At 37.1% G+C, this 24,155-nt stretch overlaps 1 protein-coding gene across 2 annotated transcripts; it reads right to left on the bottom strand.

The window, feature by feature from the left end:
• Nucleotides 1-3,823: 3,823 nt before the first annotated feature.
• onecut1 (one cut homeobox 1) lies at nucleotides 3,824-14,508 on the bottom strand. 2 transcript variants are annotated; one of them, XM_058750846.1, is made up of 2 exons: nucleotides 13,088-14,508; nucleotides 3,824-7,380 (listed from the first exon to the last, which is right to left on the bottom strand). In XM_058750846.1, exons 1-2 carry the CDS (start codon nucleotides 14,175-14,177, stop codon nucleotides 7,088-7,090), a joined length of 1,383 nt encoding a protein of 460 aa, XP_058606829.1. In that variant the 5' UTR covers nucleotides 14,178-14,508; the 3' UTR covers nucleotides 3,824-7,087. The 2 variants fall into 2 exon arrangements, with proteins under 2 accessions (XP_058606829.1, XP_058606830.1); XM_058750847.1 differs by having other exon boundaries at nucleotides 13,103-14,508.
• Between the last annotated feature and the right edge of the window lie 9,647 nt (nucleotides 14,509-24,155).

The following is a 24,155-nucleotide window of genomic DNA, read 5'->3' as shown; positions in this document are numbered from 1 at the left end:
TATTTTAATTTTACATTTTTATGGTTTAATTACATGTTTGCCTTTCATTAAACTCACAAACCCCTGCAGTTCCTTTACGAACCCCAGTTTGGGAAACCTTGATGTAATATAATGTTTAATGCACTTCATGTTGTTAATTACAATGAAAGGAATATATTTTCTCACTTTGTATTTTTATTATGGTACAATATTTTCCTGTTTAAATCAATGTGATAAACGAGTTAGGTCAAAAGTAATCCAAAAGTAATCTAAAAGTAATCTGATTATATTACCTAAAATGTGTAATGTAATGGATTACGTTACTGACTACAATTTTTGTCATGTAATTTGGAATCAATAACGGATTACAATTTGTAAGTAATCTACCCAGCTTTGTCAACTGATTACCCATATAATTAACCGTGTGATTGTTGCAGCAAATAAACTGAACCAAACCAAACTGACAACCAAAAAAAACAACAACAACAAAAAAACCTTTATTGAAAAATAATAACACACACACACACACACACACACACACACACACACACACACAGTGCAGTGTAACAACACAAATAAAAATTTCAATCAATCAATCAGTCTGATAAATAACATCTATGGGATGCTGGGCTAGTTGTAATACTATTTACACCACTTCATATTTCCCAGAGTGGGTATAGATTTGAAACGATTTTGTGTTAATTTCTACCATTTTTGCACAGGAAAAAAGATACAGTACAGCGGATATAGCAGGGCATGTCATTACTCTAGATCAGGGGTCACCAAACTTGATCCTGGAGGGCCGGTGTCCTGCAGAGTTTAGCTCCAACTTGGCTCAACACACCTTGATTAGCTGGTTCAGGTGTGTATGATTAGGGTTGGAGCTAAACTCTGCAGGACACTGGCCCTCCAGGACTGAGCCTGGTGACCCCTGCTCTAGATGGTGTAATTGGGTTAATGGTATTTAAAAAAGAAAAACAAACAAACTAATTTATGAGATTTTTATAGTGATAACAAAATTCAAAACAATTCATACTCTCTCTCTCTCAAAAAAAAAAAAAAAAAGGTACAAAGCGGTCACTGGGGCAGTACATCGAGTTACAAAAGCTAAAAGGTTTTGTATTTTATTTACCCCGGTGACAATGTTTTTACTTTTTTTCTGGGCGTGTATAACTGCAAAAGGTGACAGACAAATAATGTCAAACCAACGGTGGTTTTAACTTTAACATTTACTTAAAAGCCAATGATATGTTTTACACAAAAATGTTGTTTACAATTGTTTTTAACTTCATTCTTATTCGACCAGCAAAAATGTTAATTTATCACGAATCATCAATAAAGTTATAGCATATTAAATATTTAACCACAAAACAGTATTTTTGGTCTTGTTTACCAATACAATATCTAAACATCTTATTAAAACAAGATCTTTTCTTGTTCAGAATGTAATTCTGTAGTTTTACAATAAATCATGTTTAATGTTTTACCAATCCGGATTCATTTCTAATCTAAAGTGTGATGCCACCAAGTGGTTCCTACAAATAAAGGATTTTAAACTTACCATAATCTTAGTATTATTTCTGAAGTATGCAGTATAAATATATTCTGCAGTATATTTTGCATTTTAAAATCAAAATAATAATGCAAAATAACCATATATTTACTTTCTAGATCAAATGGCACAACATGTTAGATCATGTGATAACAGTATAATATATTACTGTTTGAAATATGTTTGAAATACCACTGTATTAAATCTTACTGCACAATTTATAAAGTGTATACTGTGCATTTAATACGATTTAAGATATTTAAGTGTCAAGTCAGGTGCTTTGCGTTGTGGTGTACAGTATTGTGTGTGTGTGTTATTATGATATATATATATATAGTGCACATTTTGGTGAATGTAAAAGGTCATTTTGGGCATTGCTTGCATTCAATTGAGGTGTGTAATACCTGGAAAACTGTTCATCAGAATTATCATTTATCTGAATGGCAGTTACTTGGTTAGCACACAAAAAAAAAAAAAAATAGAATGTTTTGATTTCATGTTGACTTACAGCCACATTTTGTTGAATATCATATAAAGGTTGAATAAAAGACAAGAAAGCCAAGAAGTCTGGTTGTGATGTGCTGGAAAACCCAACCTTTTTATTTTCTACATTTTTGTGACTACAGAAATGCTGAAACATTTTAACACTGAAAAAAGCATGGTGACATCATTACTTGCGTCTTTTTTTTCTTTTTTTTTTCTTGCGTAGCAAACACAGAAGATGATATTGCACAGCATAGAGAACAGTAGCTAACAGGAAAGAAGAAAGTAAAAAAAAAAAACAATTTGATAGATCAGAATTGAAAAATGAAAAGCATGACGCATTACAACCTGAGAGTAATACCTACTGCATTCCTCCACTGAAACAGACACAACATACAGAGAAAACAGGCCAAGAGAAAAAGAGAAGAAAAAGAAAAGTGTAAAAACAGAACCAGCTTGATTCAAGATGCACTGTTCGAAATGGAAACAAGCACTACGTTTGTGAAAGAAAATGTCAGCAAGTTCATTTTTCAGTTTATCAAAACCTTCCTCCTTCTTTATAATAATCATCGCTGGAAGTAGTCCCTCTTGGACCTACAAAAAAATAAATATTAAAAAATGAAAAACATGATTTTGTTTTCCAGCTGATTGTCTTAGGCGCTCTCAGTATTATACGGCACACAGAGCCAAGCCTTTCTATCAAATAGGAACTCCTTTTCCACGACAACCAACTGGGATAGGAATTAATGATTAGAGCAATCCCAACATTCACATACATCGAGCTATCTAAGCTAGACACTACATTAGAGGGGTGGGTCGGGACGGAGCGTAGGGTTTGGGAAGAGAAGGGTTGAGAATTCTGATGCAGAGAGCCGCTGTGACGCTGTGAGCGAACACTTCTGGGTCTTTCACTGAGGTGTAGGAGGGATTCTGGGCAGAGAGGCTCTTGACTCACAGTAGGGCTTGATTTATGCCAGTCTTTGCTGTCGTACAAAACAAATCCTAAACGCTGCACCTGGATCATCTATCTAACATCCCTTATGCGACATGGGAATCCCACGGCCAGCAAACCTAATGCAACAAATGAAACAACTCTGATTGTACAGCACAGCGAAACAAAAAGCTCTGCTGTCATGGGCCTTCTCTTTAATCCTGCTAAGGGACATCATTCTGCGTCATTCTTGTCATGGTGTTTAAAAGAGCAGACACGCAAAGCACCCAATCTGAGCCAATAATGTCCGAGCCATTAGCAGCATCAAACAGAAAGGGAAACAGTTTGCTGAAATAATATAGGTTCAAACAATACTGTGATTTTGAAGCAGGGGGTCCAGATTCAACAGTTTGGCTTTATCCATGCACAAAGTCTGTTTAAAAGTAGCTGCATATAAGTGGCAAAATTGTCATGATTTGATAGCACATGCTTTGCCATTAACCGATTTCTGCAGTAATTTAGAATTCCATAGTCGTTAATCTTGTTGAAAACAATTCAAAGAGCATTTCTGTTTGTTGCCGCTAATGGACCAGAAATGAAACGGTCACCATTAGACTCGAATATCCGCCTTCCCCATACATGCACACACCAATACCTGGTTTTCTTTACAGATTTATTAGACTTTGCTCATTGTCAGTACACACGTTCAAAAACCAAAATTGACATATCAGATGGATCCAGGCAGAAGTGCCACATCAATTAAAAACCAACCCAGCGACGTGGCCCCACCCACGGCAGACCTGCTGCCCCGCCCACGCTCCACCCACGCAGTGTCCGACACAGCAAAGTGAGCAGGACTTGTAGCCCTCCGTCCCAAAAGCCACAGATTGTACTGTTTATGCCCACAATAAGTTGAACTAAGCTCATCTACATTGTCCCACTATGCCTTCTATTGATTCATACCCGTGCAGACAGCAAAAGACCTCACAAACGCCAGTGCTTATGCAAAAATTACACTAATTTCCTTCGTCCCCCCCTCCCCCCTTCCCACTTTTTGGTTTGGTTAGAAAATCTTTGGATGTGCAGCAATACCCATAAAACAATGATTTGAAATACAAAGAACAAAATCATTCTGGACATTTAAATAACATAAAAAAGATCAAATAAAAAACATCATACACTGCTTTTCTTCGCAGGTCTCTGTAGGACCGTTCAGATCTCTGGCAGTGTATTAGTACATGGGCCAAAGTGCCATCTAACATACAAACACAGAGGAATGGAAATTCATCGATATATCTACACTTCAGACATAAGGCTGTAAAATAAAATGAATGTCCACTTTTTTGTTTTGTTTTTTGTTTGTTTTGTTGTTTTTTTCCCAAAAAACCTACTATGTACAAATCTATATTTTCTACAAATACATAAATTAAAACATAGGTTAAGCGATACAAAAATGCAATTAAATAAACGGAAATCACAACACAGTAGTAGAAGAAAGTGAACGAATAGACACAGAATCACAGCAGTTGGTTTTACCCTGTAAAAAAGAATAGTCAAACATCCTTAGAGTATCAGAATAACACAAGGCTTTAATAAAAAATAAGCTTCTTTTCCTTCCTGCAAGTTTCAGGCTGCTATCACAGAAACTCGCCTTTGGTGACCAAAACGGAGCACTTTAGCCAAAACCGTCAAAATAAATACTCATAAAGCTTTTTTTCCCGAAGTCACATCAATGATTACCAAACTAGTTCAGTTCTGCCTTAATCACATAAACTCTCTATACAACAGAACTGTGAAAATTTATTACTATGAGGTATTCAGATATTGGTAAAGACGTGCACGGCCTAATCGGTGGACGCACCCACGGGCGACGTGGCGAGGGGTCGGGGCAAGCGGCAGATTTGGCAGGGCCTTTCAAAGGGAGGTGGCAGGAGCTTTGGTTTGTCAGCAAGAGTTGGAGAAAGCAAGAGCAATTCCTTTGGTATGTTTTCATTGCATGGTTGCACTGGCAAAAGCACCACGGTGAGAGAGAAGAAATACTCCATTTTTTTTCTTCATCAGTGGCCCTTCCACAGGCTGAGGTATTCCGAGAGTTAAAAGGTGGGTGTCGAGAGGTCAACGGCGGTTTAACACTTTGGTTCAAGCAAGGCACTCGTCCTGTGAGTTTAACACATGTCTGCCGAGGGCGCTGTTACATAAGCACGGATGAGTGGTAGAGAGCATTAGAGCGAAGGAGAGGAGGAAAAAGGGGGGAAGGAGTGGAAACACACCATCTATCCATCCACCTTATCATTCATTTAGGCCGTGCAAAGAGAACAAATCTTTGGTATTCTTTGGTATCATTACGTTGATAGAAATCACGAATGGAAACGGACTGAGGTAGCATCTTTGGTTCACACTATAAATATCAGCAGGTCTTAACATGTTTTTTGTCATTTTTTTTCTTCTTTTCTACATGAGGAAGCAGCGCTCTTTTATATATGCTTCGATGTTGTAATAGTTGTAAATACCAAATATATTTTTAAAGCTAAAACACACCACAAGAGACAACAAGGCCAGATATCTTGTGAGTTTGAGTGAGTCTATTATATGAAGCGAATGCATCACCCTGCTTCAGTCTCCATAATGCTTTCTTCCTAGTTGTGAAATGCATAGAATGCGCTCCCTCTCTCTTACTGGGGTATTGGGTTCGGGCCCGGATGGGGACTCTGCGGTGGTGTTGATGGTCGATGCCGTGAAAATGATGCATTAGACAATGAAATAGCCTTCTATCGAGAGCTTAATGGGAAATGAACCCAATGAATCTAATATGACGGTGCATGGCTTATGGGTTTGTGAAAGCATGCTGACAGCCACCAGTCAATCGAACATTTTTTCTCTGGACATTATCATTCTGAGGATGAGAAAGTTGGTCGTATGCAATGAAAGTTTGAAATGAAATGTCACACAAAACAACCTGAATTTCCTCCTGCTTCCTCTAATGACAATTAACACGCGTGTGCATTTGCCCCAGACAAAGCTAATAACGATAAACGGGAAGTCTCTTCAGCCTCATTAAATGAGAGTCTGCGAAACTCCTAAAAATAAGTTGTGTTTGACTGATGGATGTGGGTATGAAACAGTGACAGGTGCTGGTTTGTGTAAGTTTATCTTTGGTTTTCAGCAACTGGCATTGAAATATTTCAAATACAGGTAAAAAAGGCAGGTTAAAGCTAGCAAAAATCTCCCTGAAATAATCACAAGAAAGGACTGAGGCAGGAATGGGGTGCGGGCACAGAGACATGTTTGGCTAGTGATTGAGTTTGTTTTAGGACAAACAAGAGAACAAATTATACGGTAAATGGCTACGGAAACCACAGTCCATAATACATTTACTGAGTCACCTGATTAGGACAGTCACGGGGGTCTTGCTAAGAGGAATAAATATAGCTTGGTCTGATTTAAAAAAACAAAATAAAAAAAAACAAAATACATGTGTTTCTTTGGTTCTACCATCTGTGATTGATAAGTAGTGAAGATGGCAAGTTCACATGTATTTTTTAGGTTTCTATGGAACTTTTCCAACAATTAGGAAGAAAGCACTATCCTGAGGGTGACATTCAGGCAACCTTTGTCAAGATTCTACACCACCTGATTATATTTGGCATCCCTGGCAACATCTGGGATGCCTATAGAGGTGAATGTGTGACGTCAGGCTTTACACCTGCTGGTCAAGCCCCTCAGTGACGTCGCAAAATCTGGAATCTGACATCAGAGCGAATAACAATCACTCCACATTTGCGATAATGACCAATCATTGATGAGAAAAAGTCTTTGAAAGCAACCGATCACATGAGAAAGAAAGACGCCAGTTAGGGGAGTGTGTTGAGATGAGGAACGACCAGTGATTGGTGAGTGTAACTTCTTTTTTTTTTTTTTTTTTGCAGAATGTCAGACATAAACGAAGAAAGTCCTAAATGGGGGTCAACGCAGTCTTTGGTGTTTTTCTTTGGATATTATAAATATCGGTACTGTACAAGTTTTAAGGGCAAACGCTGTCTAAAATTGTCTCTTGTTAAGTTTCTTTGTTTAAAGCTTTTCCACCGAAGTTTTTTTTTTCTTTCATGTTTTTTTTTTCTTCCCATAATGCAGCCACTACTCCATCATGCTTTGGTACAAGTGCTGGAGGAGGAGGAGTTGGCCGAGTTGGAGCTGCCGTCGTCCAGCCACTTATCGAGGCTCCGTCGACGCGCGTTCATGAAGAAGTTGCTGACAGTGGCGAGCTCCAGGCCCAGCTGCTGAGAGATGGTGATTTGTAACTCTTTGGACGGGCGCTTGTTCTCTTTGAATATTGCATGTAAAGTCCGACGCTGGACATCAGTGAAGACCAGCCGGGGCTTCTTGGAGATGCTCCCCCGCTCGCATTTACCGTGCTCCTGCTCCTTTCTCTTGCACGCTGAAAGAACAAAAGGTTGACATGAAACAGTCAGACATAAATGCCTAACATAAACAGAAACAAATTTATTTATCATGACATGGTATGAGTTTTTGGACACACTTTATTTTACAGTGTCCTTGCTACATGCACTTACTGTAGCATTAAGAGTAAATTATGCATAATTGCATGCAACTGATCCTAAACCAAACCCTAGTCCTAACCCTAACCCTACAGTAAGTGCATGCTGTCAATTAATATCACTATGTACTCAAATGTATAATTACAATGTAACAAGGACACCTTAAAATAAAGTGTAACTGAGTTTTTCTGAAATGGTTCTCAAAGCAAATCAGTCAAACAAACACATGAAATAGACAAAACAAAACAGAACCACTGATGCTTTTCGGAGGGTTTGTATTGTAATTTTCACTATATATGTTCACTATATGAATGAAGTCTCTGGAACTGTCCGTGGTGCTGAAATCCAACCACATGCATAGCAGATACACTATCACAACCAATATGATCACTTACTGGCAGCCAATGAATAAAAAGCACTTGCTTGACGACTCTAAGCGGTCACTTTAAATAAAAAGGCCTATGTTTTCTGTCTTTGTGCGGGTAAAATCCTAGTGGGCGGCATACTTGTTATTTAGAAAACCACAAGGGGGCGCTTAAAGACGGTGCGAAACCGCTTGAAGCAGGTACTTACTTGAACCGTAACAAGCACACACACGCGCGCACGATTCCTTAAGAGGCAATATATATATTTTCATAACTCAAATCATTAATATGTAAAGCACGGTTCTGCATCTAAGTTCTATCGTTCATTCAATAGCACATTGCCGTTTTACATGCAGTATAGCACACAATAAAAGCTTATTTTAATATTTAAAATTCATATGTAGCATATTAAGCGTACTTTTTTAAATATTATTTAAATATTTATCAATTATGAAAATTTTAATTAAATTATAAATATCCTAAGAGTTGTAGCCTACAGTTTCCTTTTTTTTTTATGATGTAAAGAGGTAGGCTATAACGTGAATAAACCTTTAATGTACATGCTAGTCAATCGTGTAAAAGAAGAACGAAACTATGCACAGGGCTTGACACTTTGGGTAAATATTAACAAAAAGCAAATGAGCTCGCTATCATGTGTCATAAATCAAAACTGTGTCCATGCACAAGGCCACTGTGACGAGACTCATGCAGATTCCCAGGGAAATAACTGCGAACCTCTTTATCCTTCAGCACATTTGATCATCACATATAGGTACTGTTTGTCTGCAAATCATTAGACAGGCGCCAGATAAGCGCGCACACCAGGCCAGGGCTCGCCCTCGGTCACTCATTGCACAGTGGCTCCATGCAACAACAAAACAGAACCTAATATTGAATAGGTATTGTATGGTAGCCTAAATAATGCTAACGTCTGTTTTGGGCTGAGCATAAGGCTCAGGCCAAAACAGACGTTAGCATTATTTAGGCTACCATACAATTACCTATTCAATATTATAATAATAACAGAAAATAAATTTGGATATGCTGAATAGGCTATAGAATATGAATAGATAGCCTATGAAAATTCCGTTTCGTTACATTCCTACTTAGATGTACATCAACTACTGGTCTGTTACGCATTTTATGATTTAATAATAATTTATTATTATTACAATTATTGATTTAATGCTAGTTATGAAGTTTAGCGAAGCCGCATTTGAACTATATACCTGAATAAAATGTCTCTTAGCTTTTCAGATGACAGTTTAGATGTAAAATTAGACAATTTGTAATATATTATTTGATATTCTTCCATATTCACTATTTGGCCAGCTATTTTCTTTATAATAGGCTAATACAATAATTTCTTCCCAAAATAATATCAATCGCAAAATGATTAACAATTATCGACAAACAGCTTAAAGAACGTCGTTGTGCTACCGTTTCATTTATTACCTTATTACAAAATTACGCAAATACTAATTATTTAGGTATATTAAAAACATTGAATTGCAGTTTTTTTAATTTATTGTTTTGTTTCTTCTTCTAGTTTTCTTTTCCTATTAAAATTAGAATAGGACAACTTTTTAACAAGCAACCATATGCTGAAATATAAAGACCTGAGACAAAATTCAGTACAAGCGTGCATGGCAAATTCACAGCATAAAAAGTGTGTAAAAGCTGTAAAAGAGCAGTGATGTGAAAGACTGCTGAATGGTCTACTGTCTTACATTACTAAGGAAAAGGAGAAGGGAACTGAATTTGAATAATCAATATGCCAATTCTATATATACCTCTCAGTAGGCCGATCACATACCCTCAACCATGTGTACTCAATCAATAATATACATCACTGTGTCTAAAACCTTCACTAATTTCAATATCATTTAACGGAATAAGAAAATAATCTCACTAAACAAATAGAAACTAAATCTGACTGTCATGTAATTAGAATTGCAGTAGTTTATAATAATAATAAAAATAAAGATCCAACCATTTTCTGGATTTTTAAGCTTATGTCGACCAAAAGAAATACGAAAACAACAACAACAACAAAACAGTATGTGAATGTAAACATATTCCATTTGATCCTGTTACAGCAACTTGTGGAAATAAAATGGTATGATGTAAATTCATATTTTGACCTTTACTATAAATAATACAAAAACGTGGAGCAAAAATCCATAACAGAGCAAGGCTGAATCTGAATCAAACAAAACCAAACAAACACCATCCCAGCATCAGTATACATAGGCTAAGAGTTGTAGCCTACAGTTTCCTTTTTTTTTTATGATGTAAAGAGGTAGGCTATAACGTGAATAAACCTTTAATGTACATGCTAGTCAATCGTGTAAAAGAAGAACGAAACTATGCACAGGGCTTGACACTTTGGGTAAATATTAACAAAAAGCAAATGAGCTCGCTATCATGTGTCATAAATCAAAACTGTGTCCATGCACAAGGCCACTGTGACGAGACTCATGCAGATTCCCAGGGAAATAACTGCGAACCTCTTTATCCTTCAGCACATTTGATCATCACATATAGGTACTGTTTGTCTGCAAATCATTAGACAGGCGCCAGATAAGCGCGCACACCAGGCCAGGGCTCGCCCTCGGTCACTCATTGCACAGTGGCTCCATGCAACAACAAAACAGAACCTAATAATATTGAATAGGTAATTGTATGGTAGCCTAAATAATGCTAACGTCTGTTTTGGGCTGAGCATAAGGCTCAGGCCAAAACAGACGTTAGCATTATTTAGGCTACCATACAATTACCTATTCAATATTATAATAATAACAGAAAATAAATTTGGATATGCTGAATAGGCTATAGAATATGAATAGATAGCCTATGAAAATTCCGTTTCGTTACATTCCTACTTAGATGTACATCAACTACTGGTCTGTTACGCATTTTATGATTTAATAATAATTTATTATTATTACAATTATTGATTTAATGCTAGTTATGAAGTTTAGCGAAGCCGCATTTGAACTATATACCTGAATAAAATGTCTCTTAGCTTTTCAGATGACAGTTTAGATGTAAAATTAGACAATTTGTAATATATTATTTGATATTCTTCCATATTCACTATTTGGCCAGCTATTTTCTTTATAATAGGCTAATACAATAATTTCTTCCCAAAATAATATCAATCGCAAAATGATTAACAATTATCGACAAACAGCTTAAAGAACGTCGTTGTGCTACCGTTTCATTTATTACCTTATTACAAAATTACGCAAATACTAATTATTTAGGTATATTAAAAACATTGAATTGCAGTTTTTTTAATTTATTGTTTTGTTTCTTCTTCTAGTTTTCTTTTCCTATTAAAATTAGAATAGGACAACTTTTTAACAAGCAACCATATGCTGAAATATAAAGACCTGAGACAAAATTCAGTACAAGCGTGCATGGCAAATTCACAGCATAAAAAGTGTGTAAAAGCTGTAAAAGAGCAGTGATGTGAAAGACTGCTGAATGGTCTACTGTCTTACATTACTAAGGAAAAGGAGAAGGGAACTGAATTTGAATAATCAATATGCCAATTCTATATATACCTCTCAGTAGGCCGATCACATACCCTCAACCATGTGTACTCAATCAATAATATACATCACTGTGTCTAAAACCTTCACTAATTTCAATATCATTTAACGGAATAAGAAAATAATCTCACTAAACAAATAGAAACTAAATCTGACTGTCATGTAATTAGAATTGCAGTAGTTTATAATAATAATAAAAATAAAGATCCAACCATTTTCTGGATTTTTTTAAGCTTATGTCGACCAAAAGAAATACGAAAACAACAACAACAACAAAACAGTATGTGAATGTAAACATATTCCATTTGATCCTGTTACAGCAACTTGTGGAAATAAAATGGTATGATGTAAATTCATATTTTGACCTTTACTATAAATAATACAAAAACGTGGAGCAAAAATCCATAACAGAGCAAGGCTGAATCTGAATCAAACAAAACCAAACAAACACCATCCCAGCATCAGTATACATAGGCTATACGATTGCATAATACCCTGACATTGATATTAATAATAAAAACGAAACTTCGATACAGAAAAAAGAAATCGAACGTAAGAGGTTAATATAAAGAGTAAACTGCTTTGCGCGTACAAATCTATAATGACACACAAAGAGAGCGTAAATGTAAAATCGACATAAATATTTCTTTCTCATTTAAATTATTTTTGCCCTGAAAAATATTTTCAGGAAAGAACGTTTGTTGAAAAGTATTTCCCCCCTCAGGTGCATAAATGAATTACTGATATTTGTAATGACATTTATGATGAGCTGGTGCAAAAAAGAGAGACACTCGCATTTAAGATGCTCTCTCTTTTTTTCCTCACTGCTGGCTTTGAACGGATCAGTGGCCCCCAAAGCCGCCCGCCAATTGATTCTAATTCTCGTGAGGCAAATTAATGGAGCCCCAATCAGTTAATTAAGAAAACCTACACAGAGAACACGTCACCGGAGCTGGACAACAGATGAAGAGATCCAACCAGGAGAAGACTGAAGAAGAAAAACACGACCCTTTCTTTCAAACCCAAACACACACTGCGACACTTATTCAGCGCCCATTTCTGTAGTCCGCACACATCGAACACGGTAACATATTTACGCGCACTAGTTCAAAAGCAAAAATAAATAAATAAATATATATATATATCCACGAGACATGAGACCGTGTTTCACCACAGCATGCAGTAATGTTCTAAAATAAAATGTAGATCACTGGTCATAAGCGTATTGCAAAGACAAGAGGACACTGGGACACTGCATCCATTTTCACATAGACACAATGGGACTGTGGCCACCAAGGCTTCGAGACATTTTTGATCAAACTATTTCTGTTGGCTCCATGTAATGTAGTCTGAAGATGACAAATGGATCATCGAATAGCCCAAAACAAACAAGCAAAACAAAACAAATCCATTGCGCTGGATCACTTTACCTAGGCGGTCAATATTATACATCGAGAACGCAACCTCAAGTTTGAAAGTATCAGTTTAAATCAAAGTAGCACAACGAACACAGAGTAAAATCGCACAACCAAAACAGAAAGTAAGCTAAGTAGGAAACCTCCAAAAAGCGCAACAAAAACAATGAATGCTGGTCACTCGTGAAATGCATTTGAAGGAAATGAAATGAGAGTGATATACTGAGAAGAGAAGAAATGTATTACCTATTGTTCTCTCACCTGCGAGCCTGAGCGCGGACATTCTCTGGAACTCAGGCTCCTGCAACCATTTCCACATCCTGCGGAAGGTTTCCCGGCCAGACTTGAGCTTGCTCCAGGGCTTAGGGTTCCGGAGCAGGTCCGAAAGCGTCCCTTGCGAGCGGCACAGCACCCTCTGGGCGAAGATAGCCTGCGGGATGCTGTATCTTTTCAGTTCCGTGGTGATCCTTTGGGCCACTTCTTTGGTATTGACCTCTTCCATCTGTCCCGAGTTGCTGCCGTTGTTGAGCTGCGATCCGGGCGCGGAGGAGTGGTTCTGCTCCCTGGTGGAGCCCAGCACCTGACCGTGGCCCTGGGCGTTGAGATGGGCGTGCGGGTGATGGTGGATGCCGTTGATCGGCACCATGCTCGCCGAAGACGCGCTCATGTGCTGCTCCCCGTGTCGAGCCAACATCGCGGGGTGGTGTGCCTCGAATCCGTTGGGTGTGAGCATCTTCTCGGCGGGCATGGTGGCCCCGGGGTGCGCGTAGGGCGGCAGCCCCTGCTGGGAGTTGTGAATGCCGCTCAGTCCGGATCCAGACAGGGGCGATAGGCTCTGTCCCATGCTGGCCACGTCCTTGTGGTAGGGAGAGTAGAGGTTGTTCATCGGGGCCAGACCCCTATCGTCCCTCATCAAGGTGAAGCTCCCGCTGACGTTCCCCGGGATCCTTTGGTGCGGGTGATGGTGGTGGTGGTGGTGATGGTGATGATGGTGGTGCGGGAATTTGTCGGAGACGGTGGAGATGGGCGGTAAGGGCTGCAGCGGGGTGAGGGTGGTGTAGGTGCTGCTCATGCTCATCCCGGGGGGAGCCTCGCACGCCATGCTCATGGCCGGGTGCAGGTGCGTGGCGAGCCCGGGGTGCTCCGGGGGCCGGTGGTGATGATAGTCGCCGCTGTCCAGGATTGATGCCATGCCCATGGAGCGCGCATGGGCTGACAGACTGCTCCGATGGCTCCTGTGATGAGCGCTGTCTCCGGTCATGAGATCCGCCGCGCTGGGTTCATGGCTCACTCCGTGCAGATCGCCAATGTTCTCCATCGACAGCTGGGCGTTCATTATACGTGCAAGCGTGTGGACAAATCATCTATCTGATATAGCGGAGCAGTGTCCACAGAAGTGCTCTCATTGGAAAAGTTCTGTTGTAATCTTAAATATTTTTTCTTTGCGTTCTTTCCTGATTTTTTTCTTCCCTTTTTCTATGTTTTATAAAGTTTTGTAATTTTTTTGAAATGTTAAGGCCCCCGTCCCTTCAGCAGTGCATGGTGTCAGTGTGCTCGCGTCCCTCGCCATCTCTTGCCATGTCTGCTGTTGTTTCGCGCACTGCTCCGTGCTGCGGCTGCCGCTCTGCTTTGCCGCGCATGCGCGCTGATCGCGGCTCCTTTGACGTCACTTATTAAGGAAGTTGCAGCCCATTGCTATTAAACAGGGATGCTTCCTTCTGGATGTATAGCATGACCAACCTCACACAACTGTTATACCGAAAATAATAATAATAATGAGAAAAATGAAGAAACTGAATGCAATAAAGTGTTATACCGATGATGCTTTATAACAGCAAGAGGATGACCCTATGAAGTCTCATTATTCGCGTGAATTATTCATGAGTGAACGCAATTAGTTTTGCAGAACCTCCTTAATGCGATAGGTGTAGAAAACTTCCGGGTTCACCTGGGGGCTTCTGCTTGCATTAATATACATACATTAGTTCCTGCTCCAAACTTCAGAGAAATGTTTATATGCATGCACATATGACTGCAGATATTCTCAATATAATGCATATAGGCTACAAATCGTCATGACATTCAGTTGAAATAAGAAAGGTCTGACGCAGAATAAATAAATATATATTTTAATTTCAAAAAATGACTCAAGTATACAGATTGCTGAATGTAAGTCATCCTGTACCATGCAGAGCTGTAGTGTTTTTTTGGGATCAAGGGCAGACGGATTGGTAATAGGCAGAGAAAGGCTGGACAGATGTTTCTATTGTTGTGCTATTAAGAGTAACGAACCAAGCCATCAGGAGTGTGTCCCGCTTCCGCGGCCTGGCAGTATAATGACACAGCACATTACGTTTCATGGGTGAACTTCATTCTGCACACAAATGGATAGGCAAAACCAAATCAATGTTACAAAAAGTATGTTTGTTTTTCTTGGATGTACAGTTAATGATTTTACTGACGAGTTAAAAAAAGTGTCAATCCGACTTTACAAAATAGGCTACAGTTAACAAATTCAATCTATATAAACATAATTAATTTAAAGATAAGAGGCAGATCAAAATCTATAACATAATTCGTCCATGCTGGATTTGTACACAGAAGTTTTTAAAAGAACTTTGTTTGTTTGTTTGTTTTTTTGTTGGCAGGACAAAAATGACCAAGGCAGTTACAAGATCCCCCACCGCACCCCCCACACATACATTAAAGAGATATCACTTTGCACGACTTCACATTGTTTATAGTTAAAAATCGACTCCAAAAAGTCAGTTTCATGTCCAGTCAAGCGAGAGAACGGGATAACTGGACTGTTAGGGGCCCGGCGAAAGCGTCCAAGCCCGGGTGGGGTGACAGCTTGCAGTGGTCAGTCCTGGGGCCCCCAGCCCTGGGCCCCCGCTCGTGCGCATAGGGGACATGTCAAAGGTGACGCTTCAAGACTCCTGAAGCTAACAGCTGCGGGGGAGGGAGAGAGATTAACTTTTTCAGACTTTTCCTTGTTTCTTAGGGACCTGCTTAGTGACAAAACACACATACATCTGTCAGGGTCAAGAACAATGCCATCCGGATTAACGAGTTAAGAAGAACAGAAACAAATGAGCAAGTTAAATTATGACAAATTAGAAGTCAACTCGGATCACTTGTGAGGATTTGACAAGTGGTTAACGAAACAAGAGATGAATAATAATAATACTATTAATGACAATAACAATACCAACAATAATAGTGCTATTATTATTATTGTTGTTGTAGTTGTTGTTAACTGCTGAAGGCAATCACAATTAAAATCTTCAGAAGTGAAATTGTCAGCTGAAATATAACAAGAAATAAAACAAACACATGCAAAAATTTACAGTGGCAACAATGGCTCACGATATCATTATTTTCACATAAACAAAAATGGCAAGCCATACACTGCAGGTCACAGACTTTGCATTATCACCATCGACCATTAATTTGATGAAAAAGATCGTATTCAAGCACGAAATTTAGCAGCCAGCCACATCTGCGCACATTCTCATAGTGGTCGATATTTTTCATTCGCACTCGTGTCTCCGTGACGCGCGCAGCGGTGTGTGTGTGTGTGTGTGTGTGTGGATGGGGGTGACGGAGGGTTTTTCGGTTGAGGCCTACCTAGGCGTCTCTCCTTGCCTATGAAACCAGAGTTTGTATATCTTTTAACTTTATACAACAGTGGTGGACAGATTAGTTAGTAAACATTAGAAAAAGCAACGCGTATAAATGTACCTTAGAAATCAATGTCACAAAAAGGCGCATGGGAACATATAAACTACAATAATCTAAATTTACAAATATCAAATTATATTTTCTTATAATTGTGTTACCTAGAATTATATGTGAAACGACTACACAGTTAAAGTAATTCATTAAACGCAAAAAAGTAAAATTCATAAAAATGTATATTCAGTATAGTACCTAATCTGCAAAATCAAATAAAAAGAAATACAAATAAAGCTCATTGAAATTCTCAAAGTAAGATTTCATAAGTTTTGTTTTCACTGCAAATTACTCTCACTGAAGCATAAAAAGGTAGCAAAAGGGACTGAAAATTCGGTGCCAATGAAGCAAATATTGATTATAAAAAAGATGGTTCGTTTAACATTTCTTAATGGGGTATTTGCACTCACTCACAAAGAATATTCAATTATTTAAAGACTTTTGCCCCTGAACTTTACCTCAAATCGTTAATTGGGCGCCTGTGTTTTTATATGTGGAGAAGAGTTTTAGAGCCTCTTTACTTGAAACGTGAATCAAAGGCAAACCTCAGCACTAATGCCACTATATGAAACAAACAGAAGCACAGATCAATACAGAGTCAAATATTAACACGACGGGTTGATGGTAATTTATAAATAAACAGAATTACAGTTTGTTTTCAACGGCATTTCAGTACTAAACCAGCGATTTAAATGTTTACACAAATAACATGGTTCGATAAAAAAAAAGAAGAAGAAGAAGAAGAAGAAAAGAAGCAGCAGCAGCAGAAAAAAATAAAAAAATAAAATCTGTAATCAGATGTAAGGTTTTAAAATATCCCGTTCTGTAAAATGTGAAGAATGTACATGTGATGTTATATGAATGATGATACTCTCTTACAGTATTTTAAAATATCTCCTTTTAAAATACTGTGTTATCCAATTTTCAATAATGCAGACAAACATCTGTAAAAGCTGCTTTGGTTAAAAATGCAACTGTTTAAACAAATCTAAATAAAATATTATTTTATTTCGAAATATTTATTATTATTATTATTAGGCTATTATTATTATTATTTTTTATCCCGATTAATATTATCTCTGTTCCAGAATTCTGGATCTTCAACGTTTATGAAAGGATATATTACTATAGGCTATTGTTTTAAGACTTAATAGATTTGTTTAGTTATGAATGCACTTCACTACATTAAAAGTCAAATTAAAAGGAAACGAATTAATGTAGGCCTACTTTATGATCTCTGAGGCAAACCTCAGAAAAAGGCCTCAGAGATTGTCTAAGAAATATAGATTATTGTTATCTGTAAGACTCACCGATCTCAGAGCGTTCTGCGCAGGGGATGATTGAAATATGCAACAATCGATTCTGGATTACATTAGTGGATCAGTTTCTTTCAATTGAAAGTAGAGTGAAAAGATACAATTACAGCAACACTTAGGATGGAATAAGTAACTGAAAGTGTTAAATGATTGTTTTAGAAGATCAGTGTGTCCACCAAAAGCATTAACAAATTCAGCATGCCGATTTTTATTTAAGATTCCCCCCCAATTTCTGCACGCGTGGAATCAATAAATCGATTAAAATGTTTATCCTATTTACAATTGCTGAGCCCAGGACAACAGGAAGTCGAGATGCTGCCTATAACAAATTATCAGTTGGCACACGTTTTATATAGAACGCGATGAATAATAATAGTTAAAAAAAATTATATTTTCATTACCTATAAATATAACAGCTTTGAAAGTCGGTTTGCTTTTAAAAAGCCAAATAGTCTCATAAAATATAACGCTATTGAATTGATCATTGCCCTGTCTTAAGGACTAAATTTGGACTGATTTTTTTATTGACCCGTAAATAACAGAGAAAAAAAAAAAAAAGATTAAATTATTGTAAAGATGACTGGCTGCTGTAATTATGTTAAAACACCGATTAATTCAAAGCAGACAAAACCCCCAAATGCACTTGTTTGAACATTTCTACAATAAATGTATAACTTCTTAGTTATCATTCATGATTACATAAGAACTGAATTTGAGTCCACTTTCCAGCTTATGCAACAAGTTTCTATCTGTGAGTATGCATCTATATCTGCAGGTTTACTTTGGGGTTTAACATTTGAGAAAACAAAACCCGCGTCGTCAATGTAAAATTATTCATACATAATGTTTAAATGTTTAAAATTCCAAATATGCAAAAAATTCGATTTTTATTTCTAGAACCAGAGTTAGTCTAATTAGCTTTCATTTAAAAATAATAAAATACAGATCAAATACACGCGTGTGTGTGTTTTAAAGAGCGAGTGTGATAACAGTATAGCAGCACAGACGTTATGATAATTTCATGTCATGATATTTATAGAAGAGGACAGATTGTAGAAAGGGCTGATTCGCCTTGCAAGCTCGTAATATATTTCGTTCCACAACATGTGGCAAAAATACTGTTAACTGAGTTTATTAGATTTGGGAAGCATAACTGAGATTGAAGATCAGCAACGATGATTGTCATTCTGCATGAAGCAAACAATCTGTCATGCAGTGTCTCAACATTTCAATATACTTATAGCCTACTTAACATTTCACACTATTTCTCTCTCTCCCCCCCCCCCCTCTCTCTCTTTACCATCAGTTTCAAGTAACTCTAAATTACTTTCTTAAACTTACAGTAATGTTAGAAGTACCATGATAGTGTAAAATGGGCGGGCAAAGACAGCCCTGGATCCAATCAGACAACGCACGAGCCTTCACTTGATAATTTATTATCATAATTCGAATAACAGGTGACCTTCAGTGCGTCAGATATTTTGATGGTAGCATCATGCTGTTTTTGATCTAATTATAATGGGGCAGTGAAATATAAACCTATTAAAGTGCCTCATAATAAAGCACAGATATGTGCCACATTGCGGACACACCCAACTCTACAGTAACACAATTCAATGCATTAAATACATGCTGACATGATTATACTGTCATTATTTTCATTCAAGTTTATGGGAATCGTGGTATGGCATATGATTTACAGCACTGGGGCAATTTGACAGTGCATAAAAGTGACCCCTGACTTTAACCTTGTTTTCAAGTTCAGTAAACTCCGCAGGACGCCAAATGTCACTGCATCCAGTAAAACAACATATACACTCATCATGCAGCGATACTTTGCTCTCTCACTTTCCCACTATCTCTCTCTCTCTACACACACACACACACACACACACCTTCCCATGCTAACCGACACGATGCGATCTTTACAATAGGATTTCAGTCCCAACGCCAAAGATATTATCATTGCCAAACCATGCACAGACAAGTACCTGTAAGTTTTGTGTGTTATCCACAGTTTGTCATTGAAAGCAATCATTTGTTTTAGTGAATAATATGTTCAGTGCGCTCCGCATGCACGGCGCTTCCTGCGTCCATCCGACGGATCTCTTCCAGCAGGATAATCGCTTTTCCACCGTTTCCATGATCGAATCAGAGCATCCACGGGCAAAAACTCCGTTTCGGTCGGTGTCGTTTGCTTGTCTCTCGGCTCTTGATTCTGCCTTATCCGTGCATTTAAAGATGCGCGTGCATTTGAATAGCCGCGCGAGCAGTTATGGATCCGGCGCGGGCTGAAAGGGAATCAGTATGCAAATTATTTCAGTAACAATCGAAATGTTCGATCTGTGATCTGCGCACTCGCCTCTCACTCGCTCTCTCTCTCTTTCACATTCATAGCCCTCTTAAAGCACATTTCTCTAAACATAACAGTGTGTGTGTGTGTTTTTAAATAAACATTTTAAATATTAGCTGTATACTAAAAACAAAAAAAATCTGTCAACCAACTATTGATTATTTAAAATAAAATGCTGGTTGAAATGACTCGTTCTGCTTCAGAATTTGTGTTTTAAATGTATTTAAATATTTGAAGATTATCATCAAATCATATATTTATTATTTAACGTTTTATAAGGAGAATAGTACAGCAAAGACTCAATAATATGCAAATAGATTATTGTAAAACAGCGCACGTACACGAACAACAACAACAAAACAATAAATTTAGTCTCGTTCCCAATTATACAATATCCCGTATTCCAAATAACTTAATTCTGTCCTTGGTATTTTCTGTTACAGTCCACTCATTTGCTGAGAAAGACAGAAAACAAATAAGCAATAAAATGCATTTTTCAACTGCACAGCAAAATATTATCCGCATAAACCATATAACAGGTTTTGCGGATTATTTCTGATTATGTCCTTTTTAAAAATCATTTTCAAAATTTGAATTATAATAGAATTATATATAACATATATATATATATATATATATATATATATATATATATATATATATTTCAGAAGAAGTCATCTGCCCTATATAATCAATACTGTTTGAATAATGTCTATTTGTTTATCTAGCTTCTTTATTAACAGGAAAAATCCGGTTGTAATGCATACATTTGGTGCATCACAATAAATAAAGAATAAGCATGTATAAATGTAATATATACATTCTAAATTTGCTGAATGCATTGAAAACATGCTGCAATCTAAATCGTGTAATGTCCCTGGCCATAATCCATAATATGAATCATACATTTATAATATTGTAATAAATTGTACTAGTTTCTTTTTTTTTTTTTTTTGTGACTGGATGGCATTTAAGGACTGATATAACTACAGTACACTCAGAATAACAAACACACACAGAGACAAACCCAACATTGAACTGTTACGTGCATTTGAGCTTCATCTTGGAGTTGCAGGCCATCTGCCATTGAGATGGTTTTGAGGATGATGGGTCAAGGGTCACTAGCAGGGTTCAAATGGCAACCAATGGTCACTCCATTGGACCCGAGTCCTCAGTTCTGCTTAATTTAATGCTGATGGTCATCTTAAAAAAAAATAAAAGAAATAAATAAATAAATAAAAAACTTGCTTGTTTTACTGAATCATTCATATGAATACACTACATATTGACCACTAACACGACAATTTCCCAATCCTTCTGAATGCAAGGACTGAGAATTGCTAAGGCAGCATCCAAATTTGGCTTTAGGGTAAATTTATAGCCCACACACACTGAGCAATGTTTGAATTATTCAGATTTGGTCACAGAGCTGATACCGGTGTTGTTTCTGAACCACAGTGCGGTTTCCGAGCAGACCAGAGCTTGTTGATAAATCAGGCTTTGGCCATGATAATCTTTCATCATTAATATTTAATTAACAGGAGGCAGCTCGGTGCCTGGGCTGTACAGAGACTTAATTTAGCAGCTCCGTCCAGCCTTACAGACAGTGGCACTGTTCAAGAACTTTTACATAAATGCCTGAAATATATTATTAATTGTGTTAACTGATAGATAGATAGATAGATAGATAGATACGTATTGATCTGCTAACTGCAAAGGGCCACTATCTATCTAGATAGATAGATAGATAGATAGATACTTATTGATCTGCTAACTGCAAAGGGCCACTATAGTGTGGACAATATTTTCTGTAACATTGGGAGGGTTGTTTTGAAAAGCATAGACTCAGGAGAGTGAATATGGTGCTCAGATGCACACAGTGTCTGTTGGAAAGAGATTAAAGGGCTTTCAAAGCCATCTGACTGCCATTTATAGACATATTGACACACACAGAGTATAGATCTCTATTTAGTATAACCTTCATTAGTGAAGACGTTATCTCAGCCACTGCTGTGAGCTATGCGTAATGTGTCAGAGCTATAGCACACACACATACTTACTCATGCGCACATACCTATATGGACAAGTCTGTTTTATTTCCTGCATTTCCTGTGAATCAGACTTATTTCCTGGATTAATTACAACAGTTACATTGTAATAATAATGTGACAAAAAAAATGCTTAGATTTCCTAGTTCTTAAATTTTTCCTAAAAAAAAATACCCCAGTATCTCACATTGCCTCTAGAAATCTTATAATCTTATTTTAACATTAAGCTGTGCTCAGATTTGTCAGGATATCTAAGTTTGCAATTAAAAGCCAAATTACAAACTCACAAAAAATAATTTATTCTTTTTGAAAAAGTGAATAAGGACATTTTTCATTCCCTCCCACAGCAGAGCACTCGGGAACCACAGAGCATTCCTGTGAGCCGAAAGTGTTTAGAAAATCAGCTTTCCAAACAATTACCTACAAAGCCCTGGAGATAAATTATCACTCGGTCGCTTGCCTGCATGCAGAAACTTTACTGCCGAGAAAACGAGACTCTGATGGATCTGTCATCGGCAGCACACATCCTCAAATTTATGTGAGTGTTCTGCTCTGCTCACAGGTGTCTCTGAGCAAACCCTGTTAAATGCTGCTATCACAGCATTCATTGTTTTCCATTGTTCAACTAATCTGTGTGGTGGTTAAAGCATTACTAAAACAACTAGTGGCAGGTAAACACACTGAAGACTGCATGAAGTAAAAGTTTCTCACTCACAGGGGGGCAACTGCTTTTGTGAACTGCCAAGTCTGAGAAATACCCCATAGTTTATATCCCAGTCAAAAAAAAAAAAAAATATATATATATATATATAGGGAAGTTGTCATGATTTGGATCCAGTCCTAATGGGACTAGATAAGAAACTAATTTAAAAATAAGATGATTTATTTTGTGTTAGATTCCAAATTATGTTAAAAATTCCATTAGCAATCTTATATACATTTTTTAGGGTATTGTGAATATATGCATACAACAGTTTTAGCAGCACACTACGTACAACTTATTTGAAAAATGAATGAATTAATGAATTTAAAAGGTGTTTATATATGACTAATAACTCATTTATAAATGCATTATAAATCACTAAAAGGGTGGTTTGAATGCAATACATGCCAAACAGTGAACCATTTTTAACTCAGATGTTACAAATGTTTAATAAATGCATTTATTCATACTTATTTCACTCAGAACCAGATTATTCATTTATTTCATGATGCAGCAAAGATACACTATTATAGCGAGAATGAAGGGTGTTGTAGTTATGGTTTTCTCATTTATATCTCATGACTCGTGTCACTTTTCTCATTATGCTTTTTTACCAGAAGCTAATCTTCTGGTAAAATAAGACACATGCTACTCTGCAGAAGTTCATGATGCCTATCCACCACAATTATTAAAAAATCTATATATTTTGTTAATCAAGATGAAATTATCTTTATTTAACTTTATTTTTATTTTATTATTTATTAATTTTGTGTGTGTGTGTGTGTGTGTGTGTGGGGGCTAGGTTGCATAAAAGCACAACCATGACTTGATGAGATATGAAATTGAAAATTTGAATTCCAATATTAGTTGTCTGGGAACCTTAATGTAAAGTGAACACATGTGAACCATTAATTAATGAGTCATAACCTTTAGTAACCTGTGAAAGTTAACCTTAATGTAAAGTGAACACCTGTGAGCCATTAATTAATGAGTAATAAATATCAATAACCTGTGAAAGTAAACCTAAATGTAAAGTGGACAGATGTGAACCATTTATTAATGAGTTATAAACGTTAGTAACCTGTGAAAGTGCACCGTAATGTAAAGTGAACACCTGTGAACAATTTATTAATGAGTTATAAACATTAATAACCTGTGA

Source organism: Onychostoma macrolepis, chromosome 18 (assembly GCF_012432095.1).
Source record: "Onychostoma macrolepis isolate SWU-2019 chromosome 18, ASM1243209v1, whole genome shotgun sequence".
In the NCBI taxonomy this organism is placed as follows: domain Eukaryota; kingdom Metazoa; phylum Chordata; class Actinopteri; order Cypriniformes; family Cyprinidae; genus Onychostoma; species Onychostoma macrolepis.
This window is presented reverse-complemented; position numbering and strand designations above follow the sequence as displayed.

Coding starts and splice junctions, on each gene's coding strand:
- onecut1 (XM_058750846.1), bottom strand. CDS start 14,177: ATGAACGCCCAGCTGTCGATGGAGAACATTGGCGATCTGCACGGAGTG. Junction 7,381..13,087: donor CGCAGGTGAGAGAACAATAG/GTAATACATTTC, acceptor TTGTTCTTTCAG/CGTGCAAGAGAAAGGAGCAG.